Here is a 9864-nt window from a genome sequence, read left to right as displayed (position 1 = left end):
CGATATCGAAGGTAACCACCTATAGTTACAGAACGGATGCACAAGACCTTAACTCTGACCAGCAGGGAAATTTAGGACAACTGAGCGCAGATCCTGCCAATTTCTACCACTTCGGACTGTGCTTTAAGTCTTATTGCAAAGCCTCAGTTAGAAAAAGGATCACCTCGGGGTATCCAACAAGAAGAACAGTTTTAATTTTTTTTTTTTTTTAATTATACCCTAGGACTACGCAGTTCAACTGTCAATCATCTCGGAGAGTTCAAGGAGGAGGTCATCCTCGTCCTTCCCTGGGTCTAAGTCGATTTCGGCTTCCAGTCTGCCTCCTGAGATTTCCCAAAGTAGCTTCTCAAAATCTTCATCCGCAGATAAGGGCGCGTTCCCTGTGGAACTCAGCCGGCGTGTCCGTGCCTCTTCTAGCTGGGAAGAAGCTGAGGTCGAGGTCTCGAGATCCATCTCCATCTGCTCCTCAAATCTTTCCGGGCTTCCAAGACGCACTTCAGGTCTTGGGAGAGCAAGAAAGAACAATCAGGATATGCCATTTCTTAACGGGAAATCCCTTTCCTGCAAACCGGCTCTTAAAACTGTAGGCAAGCCCTCCTACGCTTCAATCTTACACAGGGATTGTTATCACTCAACCCAGGGCTACATTTAGAGCCCGATGTGCTACCAGGTACATTTTTCAGTCTGGGGGTTTATCTGTGAAGCCAGGGCACCTGGAGTTGAGGTGGCATTCTTGAGGACCAAAAGGCAGAGGACACTACTCATCATCTATCACCTCATGAGGAAGTAGAACTTCACCTCATCCTCGTTCAGGTATTCAGACAACCCAAGAAGTCACCGGAAAGCTGTGCTGACTTGCAGCATTTCAAGAAAGCCTAATTAAGCAATCCTGCTAGCTGCTAGAAAGTGGTTTCAGGTGACTTACTCCTTTGATGGATTTTGGCTTCAATTATCTCAGAACCCTCATTTTTTCCCACATGTGACAGAACTTATGTTTCCCTGGGGATATACACTGATTAAGAAAAAGAACAAGTTGGGGTTGTCACCTGTTTGGGGGATTTTCTTCAAGTCTGATGGCTGGGACGTGCTCCGGCACGTCTGAAACACCCTAGAAAGCAGCAAAACAGTATTTATGACACATGGGTAAAAGATTCCTTAATAGCTTTTTCCTCCACACTGCTTCTCCTCTGGCATTGCGGAGCCGTGGCCAAAATACAAAACCAAGGTGCTCCTGAAGAAAGTTCACATTCACCTGGAGGTTACTCATGATCTGGTGTCTTTTAAGAATATGGCATTAATGGACAAAATCCCCCACACCAGAGAAATCACAGCATCAGAGTACCGGTTAAAGAGTGCCATTCATCTCATAAATACAGAAGGGTTCTACAAGCATCCTGGAGACAGCTACTGGATTTCTAAGGAAACAGAAGGCCTGCAGAACGTTTGAGTTTTCCACCTTTTCTCCTAGAGGAGGGTAGAAATTTAACAAGGGATCCATCTCTGCATTAGCCCCTGGCCTTACCATGGCTGCTTTTCTGGCTGGAGGTCCCATCATGTCAGCATCAAAGGCAGTCTGTAGTTCCACAGCTGCTATGGCAGAGGGATAACTCCCAGGTGCCTTACGTTTCAGTGCCTTCTTCTTGGGGAAAGTGACTTTCCCACGCGAAGGCTTCGCAGATGTCATAAAGTTGGCTAGAGTAAAAGGAAGAGAGAACTGATACAGTCTTGCTCTGCCTCAGGAAAAATCCAGGTTCTCTTAATCATTTCCACAGTCCTTCTACACAGTTAAATGCATTTGGCCAGCACAATTACACTGCCATTGCCTGGATTCTCAGGAATCTTTTCCACATAGTAAACTCTGTCTACCAACAAGCCATACAAAGGAACAAAGAAACCGAAGAGCTACAGTAAATAATAATCCAGGACAAGGGAAACCTCCGACACATAGCAATCCTAAGCGCAAGCTAGGTTCACAAATATAGACAGCTTTTATATTTAAAGTCCTGCTCCCGCTAGGAAAGGAAAAAGCAGCAGTTATAGTAGGACAAGAGTCTATGCAACTGTTGTACCAGCTTCCTCTCCCTTGCAGTGATGTCCCACAGTTAAGTTGTTCTACAAAGTCCACATTTGTAGTGTCATTTTCTAGTCTCCCGTTCCTTACCTAACATCTGGCTGGCAGGAAAAGAAACAAACTAAGAAAAAGAAAGTACACCCTTCGCTTCATAGCACTGCGTGGTAAAATGCACCCAGCCAGAGTTACAGCATGAGAATTGTCATCTTCTGTCTGTATTTCAGAAGACAACCTAAGTAGCTCTTAACCTTCAACACTTACTTTTAGCTTCCTGGCCCTGAAATTGAGCTGCCACTTTCCCTGCTGCTTCAGTATTAAAGAAGCCAGCAGTAGATTTGACAGCAGCTTCCTCCTGCCGAAGCTTCTCTTGTTGTTCTCTCTGTTGCCACTTCTCCCACCGTCTCTCTTCAAAGCTCTTCTCTGGACATTTACGAGTTCCACTCTGCTGAGTGGGCTAGAAGGAAAGAAAAGTAGTGCATGAATAGGACAAAATAAAATAAAATAAAATAAAATCCGTGGAGATTTCGTTAAGAAAATCTGATCAGCAATCCCTCCAAAATGGTCTTGATGTGGAACAGCATATTAATCTCGTTCAGGTTACTGTTGGTTTTTTTTTTTTTTTTTTTTTTTTTCCATAAAATTCTGCCTGTAACAAGAGCCATGCTTTACTATGGACGCAGTCTCACGTATCTGCAATATCCACTACGGCAAGCTTCTTTAAACAGCTAGGGTGTTCTGCTGTACATCTATTTATCACATTCTTTTTAAGCAGCAGAAAGTCATACAAGTTCCCCTATACAGTATCCACTGACAGATTGATTTCCTTGAACACAGAACTCTGGCCTTCTGTATTAAATCCTTCATGTCTGACAGATCAAGTCAGTAAGAACAAAAAGAATTCCCTCCACGTTAACTGTGTAGATTTCAGCTGGTGCTAACAGGGTTTCTTTGTTGCTGTGGTATAAACAGACTGATTCCAAGTTTGAGGATTACAGAGTTGTCTGGAAATGCTGCTGGCGATAGGATTTAGACTGCACTGCAGCTCCTACCAGCTGCTGAAGGGTAAGAACACACTCAAGAGGGTGGCACACGGTGAGTAACAAAACTTGTCAGAATTATCAGAAATTGTACGAATGTATGTGTGTCTTCACAGAGGACTCACCTGTACATCAGGTCCAGAGGAAAGTTTAGGAAAAGGCCGGTTCAATTCCACTGCCTTCTTTTCTTCTTTTTCAGGTGCTTTAAAAAAAGACAAAAAAAAGTGTTGTCAACAGCAGAAATAAAGAAAGCTGGGTACTTGTTTCCGTTGTGCATTTATTTCCTTGTGTCCCATGAGAGAGAGAGAGAAAGGCTACAATGTGCAAGCCATTCAGCATTTATCCATGAAGCAGATCCTGAGCAAACTGAACTTGCTCAATATGGGAAGCACCTCACTGGGGCAGGCATTAAAGCATCTTATTACCTGTTAGTTTTGTGCTGCATAAAGATTTCTGCTCTGCTGGGGCAGGTCCGGGTTGTGCTGAGGGAGCTGGCACATCTCCTTCACTCTGCTGCATCCGCAGAGCTTTCTCACGCTTTATTTCTTCCAAGGTTTTAACACGCACTTCTCCTTCTGGCTTGACTTTTCCTGCCGGCTCCTTCGCCTGCCCTTTGCTGGGCCCGGACAGAGCGAGCTGCTTCTTGGACTCACCCTGAATTTTGCTCTTGCTATGGCATTCTCCTGCTTTTTTCTTCTCTTCTACCAAGCGATTATTCTTTTTTTCAGACAAGGCTTCAGAGAAAGTTTGGATGCAACCTGCACAAGCAGCTCTTGCCCCTGCGCTGGAATCTTCACTTTTACCATGCCCTTCAGCCTCGGCTTTGGCTTGAGTTTCGCGTCTCTGAAGAGCTTTCTCACGACGGATTTCCTCCAGTGTTTTCACATGGATCTCTCCCATCGGCTTGGCAGCCTTCCCTGTCATCATCAAGAAATGAGGAGAAGCACCAACATTTAAAGAGAGTCCAGCAATATTTTAAGTCTCCAAAATTTGTCAGAGCACTAAGGAAAACTCATCTTGAGCGTTCCCAATAATGCATCTTAGAACAATATCCTTAGAACAACATTCTCCTCCTCCTCTGAGCCACTTGTATTTTGAAGACCAGCCCTATCCAGAGAGAACTGCTACACAGAAATGCTGCTTTACTTTATTACTTTTTCAGACTGCATTTCAAATTCCCGCTCCTGGCAGTGGTTCTATTCTAATTGTACGTAACGGTTCACAGAAGCAGCTATAAACCTCGACAAGGCACAAGTAGAAAATAAACACACATCTAGAGCCAGAGTTCTGATAGTGGCTGTCAGAAGAGCTTCAGCACTCAAGCAAGAGGCGTCAGTTCTTTGTTTTCGTTTAAATTAGTTTGTAGGGATGTATGAAAGCAGTCCAAGTTCATGGAAAGGAAGGAGGAGAAAGCATATTTAGTATCTAGCTGTTACCTCTCTCAGTACTGGTCTGTTTAGGAGGTAATCCCAGCCTGTCCTTCAGAGACTTGGGAACTCGAACTGCAAAACAGAAAAAGAACGATTTAGGGAGGCTGCATAATGTCAACTTCAGGTTCACATTTCAAAACAAGACAGGAAAGGTAACTTTGAATCCCAGTGATTACGACCTCAGCCAACATGCAAAAAGAAACATCACTGGAAAAGGACAAACAGAAAGACAAAACCCAGGAATCCAATCCAGATGCCCGTTTAGTACCTGTCTCTCTCTTGGGTGCTTTGTCAGCATTTCCCGGAGCCTCTACCTTCTTCCCCAGCCTTTCAGCAAGGCTGCGCTTCACTGGAAGGCTGCCTACATCATCTTCAGAGAAAACAAGGAATATTGTAAGAACTTTTCTTTGCAGGAAGGTTTGAGAACAGTCAACAATAAGCTTCTCTTTCTCAAGCATATTTTCATAGAATTGCCTTTCAGCTGCTAAATGATTTTTTTTTTTTTCCATTTCTGCCGTCAACACAGATCTCCACTGCAATGTATTTTCCTTTCATACATCACAAATACTCCTTAATGAAGTCGTATATAGAAGGCAGCACCTACATAATAGCTCGTAAAAAGTTCTTACCCGCGGAGGCTTTCCGTTTTCCTTGTCTATCAGCAAGATCTACTCGAACCACAGGTTCCTCCCCTAAAACAAAAGGGAATTTTTTTTTCTATTTCACAGAAATGAGAGTAGCCAACAGAAATATTATCCTGTTAGCCCATGTCCAAAAAACCCCAGTCAGACACTAAACCACATAACAGCTTTATAACGTAACATAACACGACAGCTAAACCACATAAACTCATATTTTAACTATAATTAACATGGAAAAAAATATTAATAGTCTCAGTGCTTGCTTCAAATTCCAGCTGAGATAGTAGAGAGTGAATCTGAGTCTGCTTGACACCTATACTTTGTGCAGAACAAAGCTGCATAAACAAGCAGAATATTCTTAGGTACAAATGCTGAGAAATATTCCTTTCTAAGGTGAATGTCTACGAGTAAAAGTACTTCCACACTTTTTTCCCTTTAAAAGGCATTTGCACAGCTCTAAACAATTTATACACAAACTCCTGTCATACTGTGTCCACACCTGCCCCTGTACGCCTCTTTAATGCTTCAGAAATTGCTTCTTATATAGCACTGGCTTCTACAGCTCGCTCTTCTCGTTACTCTTCTGTTTTTCAGTTACCCCCCTATTGGCATACTGACACTTTTTTTTTTCTCCTGCCACTGCACTTAACCTGAGCACCAAATCTTTCCAGTACAACCAGGGACTTTAAGCATAAAAGCACGTTTTGAACAGAAGGCAGCACCAGAAGGCTAACATGGGTGAATTGTTTTAAGTATTGCTTAACTCTCCAGTTTAGGAGTAATGAAATCAAAACAAAAGCATTCATTATTACCTTTCTTGGAAGACACTGTCACAGTTCTCACCACTGTCCGGACATTTTCCTCTTCTGGAGGAGGAAAAATCATAGAATCAACGGGACGAAGAGAAGATCTTGAAGAACCTTCTGTTCAGAGCAACCAAAACATAAGGAAGTTTACCCAACATAAAAAACTATCACAAAGAACAAAAAACTTTAAATGATTTGTTACTGTCTAAAATACAGCAAGCAGAGCATGTAAAGAAGAGAGGTGACTAATTTGCCTCTGGTTGCCCTTTGAACTCCCATTTAGAATACCAGCTGGCTGAGAATCAGGTTGCTTTATGCCCCCAGCTAAAAATGGAAGTCTGTCCCTCAAGCAGCTCCCAGTCACCATCACCTGCCGTGAACAGGATAAGAAAGTAGGGAATATTAACTCACCACCGTGTCTCTTATTTTTTTCCTTCATCTTCTGCCATTTGATTTCCTCAAGTGTTTTTATTCCAAAATTCAGATTGCCCTCTGAAAACAGGAAACAGTTCATGAGACAGGCTTAGAGGCACTCACTGAGGACCACAGGTCCTCAGGCTTCTTAGCGCTCAGGAACTTTCTGAAGTATTTCAAATAAAGCCTGTCAACACTCCTCACAAGTGAAAGAGCCATAGAACCAATGGCATTTTGCCCCTCCTTTCATCCTTCAGGGTTCAAAATGTAGTTTTAATTTTAATCCATTTACACGATATTACATCCCTCTATCGTTAGATATGGCTTATCAACAGTGGTTGCAAGGCTGCACGTGCAGCCATTTAAACTCCATGCTGTGGCCCTGTTTTGTTCTCCAAAAGTAAAGAAAAGGAGTTCACCTTTCTGACCCAATGGGCACATGATGGTATTAATGGCAGAAATGAGATCATGGAAATAACCGACTCCATTCAGCACCCCTACATTTTGTTGTGTTTTTACACCACGCTGCTTTTGACTTAACTGTCAAGTTCTTCTGATTAATCCTACTAAGGTGCTGGCATACCTTGTTTAGTAGTAGTAGAACTGCCTTTCCGAGTGGAAATCACCCGTAATCCATTTTTGCCTTCCGCAGCTGGATGCTGGACGGGAGTTTTAGTTTCTTCTCCTTCCTCAGAAAGTTGGTCTGAAGGGGAAAAATCGATTCAGTTATGCATAGACCAGATTGGTCATGATTACGTAGCTCATGCAGTTACACTTCAGCCCATGGTTCGTATAAAAAACTTGGTTGCTGTTTTGTTTTTTGTTGTTGTTGTTGTTTGTTTGTTTGTTTGTTTTTTAAACAGCTACACTGACCTGATGAACTCCTAAGTAGAATACACTAGGACAAAACATCTAGGACTCTAGATTATCTCTGCAGCTTTAACTACTACACAACACATTGCTCTTCAGACAGAAAAAAGAAATTTCCTTCCTAGTTTCACATAGAACTTTACACAAAAGACCAGCTAAAGCCAGGAGTGGTTCTAAGCTTTCCTCCAACGTTTCAGCTTCTGTCCACTGACTGCCAGACAAAGCCACCAGTGACCTGGCCAGACTGCCTGCCCTATCGCTAGTCAGACCTCAGGTCATCTGTGATTTATACATTCATTTACAGCACAGATTCCTTCAAGAACCAAAGATTTAACACATTCATTTACAGCACAAATTCCTTCAAGAACCAAAGATTTAACACATTCATTTACAGCAAAAATTCCTTCAAGAACCAAAGATTTACACAATCATTTACAGCACAAATTCCTTCCAAGAACCAAAACATGCTCACCATCATCATCTTCATCATCATCTGCAGCATTGATTACAACTGGAGGGTGTGTAGGGCTTGGGACATTTTCAGAGTTTTCCACTTTCGTCACCCCCTTAGCTGTGGAGAGGGATTTGACTGGACAGAAAGTTTGTTTTGCTGCAGTGACATCTGAGCCACTTTCAAATCATCGTCCGCAGACTCAGGCGGACTTGGCAGTGTAGCTAGAGGAAGAGGAGGATCATCGGTAATATGGCAGTTTAAAACTTTGACCACAATGCAAAGAGATGGTAGCAAAGGCAGATAACCCGCACAGACAACGAGTTCAGCATCTCCTTTTGCCCATCCCATCACCGCTTACACCGTGAACAATGACTTCCCTTCCAACAACAACACATCTCCCTACCACCCAGCAAAAGAGGAAACAACAGGAAGCAAACTGCAAGGCAAACATCACACAAAGCAAAGAGAAGCTGAGCACGAAAGCAGAAAACAAACACCAGCAGTACACTCGGTGCAGTACACCTATGACTGCAGACCTTTTCCTGCACTCACAAATGAACAGTTACCTGACGCCCCCTACAGGATTGGCACCCACTAAGTAATACTCAAAATTAATTCTTCAGCGCTTAAAGAAAAAGGACCTAAACTCACTCTTGCTTGGTGGTAAGAATTGTCCATCGATGTAACGTCCCTTTGCATGATGAAAAGCACAGTTGGCTTTCTGACAGCCTCCCGGCTGGTTCTCCCAGTAGCAGGGAATCTCACTGCGCTTTTTCTGAAGACAGAAAGAAAGAAAAGCTCGTGATAACATGCACCTGAGGCTTGCAAAGAGATGCACAGCTCCAGATCGTGACAGCTGTCACAACACAGTGCTGAAACATCATTCCAAAGGTCAGTTTCTCAGTTAAGTGTAGTATTTCTGGGCATATTCACAAAGTTTGCGTAAGCTGTAACCACTATGCACATTTAGATTGGTCATCACTCAGTTTGAGAAGACAGGCACTCTCAGACATCAGTTGAGGGTGGGTTAAAGTAATACACCTAGGATTATACTAGGATTATTCAGAGGGAAAAAGAACATCTGAAATTGCCTAGGTTAACCCTGTCTAGAACTACTTCTTGGAGACTTAGTTCTGCTGCACCTTTAACTTTCCCCACTTCCTACCCCAGGCAGCTACAACAGCGTTATCTGAAGGACTGTGGGTCAGAAGAGACCTGATAGTTCATTATCAAGCCTGCTCCCATGAGGATAGAACAGCCTGTTTATTACCCCCCTGCTCCAGCAGGTTTTAGCAGTCTATTTAACAGCTATTCTGCATCTCTTGAGAAAACTGTCAGCATCTAATAAAAAAAAATATATATCTTGCTAAGACATACCTAAGACATTGATTTTATTTCCCTCTGCTTCCCCCCACCCCCTCTCTTGGTAACAGAAACCAGTATGATTTTGAAGCAAACGAATCTATCCTGCAAAAGCACAATCAGTACACCTACGGCACTGAAAAATGCTTTTGTTGATTTATTTTGAGAACACATCGTTAGGCACTCACGTCAATTTCCATGTGTCTGAATCGGCAGACATTCCTGAAACAACGACCCTCCTGCCACAGCTTGCAGACCGTCTCATTGCCCAGAGCAGCTTCGCAGTGGCGGTAGGCACATTTGTCTCCCTGGAACCAAAAGGAAACCAACAAGGAAAATAGGGTACAGCCTCAAAAATGGCCATGCTGCTGCCTAATGGTGCTACAACTGAATTCACAATCTATCTGGTTCTCAAGTTAACCAAAGACCAGTGTGCTTCCTCCTCCTAATCTACTCCTTCCTGAAAAAAAGGGGAAAAAAAAGCAAAGCAAAGGAAAGCCAGCCATACCTTGGTACAGGTAGAATAGAAATAGAAGTAGCAATCGTCTCCTTGTTTAGACATGCCGACGAGTTCTGCTAACAAGCTCGGGTTCTCTCCACAGGGACTTCCTCTGCTCTTGGAGAGAGCTGTCTTCACCCTTGCTTGGGCTGAAAGTCTTCTACCGGCTTGTGATCAGTGAAATCTTCTTTTTAAAAGTAACCCGAAAGAAAGTAACAAGTGAAAAATAATGAGGAACGAACATTTTTCCAGCTTTCTTCAGTTAATCAAATCAAGTTAT

The 9864-nt window shown here is 43.0% G+C and overlaps 1 protein-coding gene across 1 annotated transcript; it reads right to left on the bottom strand.

The window, feature by feature from the left end:
- Positions 1-234: 234 nt before the first annotated feature.
- LOC311219925 (zinc finger CCCH domain-containing protein 11A-like) lies at positions 235-9647 on the bottom strand (the record flags this gene model as incomplete). The annotated part of the gene is given in 14 exon segments (XM_084303281.1): positions 235-502; positions 1047-1108; positions 1523-1692; positions 3534-4025; positions 4545-4610; positions 4807-4908; positions 5992-6045; positions 6397-6477; positions 6983-7102; positions 7742-7831; positions 7834-7944; positions 8375-8498; positions 9274-9393; positions 9594-9647. Coding segments are annotated over 14 exon segments (1914 nt in total).
- Between the last annotated feature and the right edge of the window lie 217 nt (positions 9648-9864).

The sequence above is a fragment of the Netta rufina genome (assembly GCF_964035555.1).
Source record: "Netta rufina genome assembly, chromosome: 29".
Lineage (NCBI taxonomy): Eukaryota > Metazoa > Chordata > Aves > Anseriformes > Anatidae > Netta > Netta rufina.
Note: the sequence above shows the minus strand (reverse complement) of the source record. Positions and strands in the feature narration are given on the sequence as shown.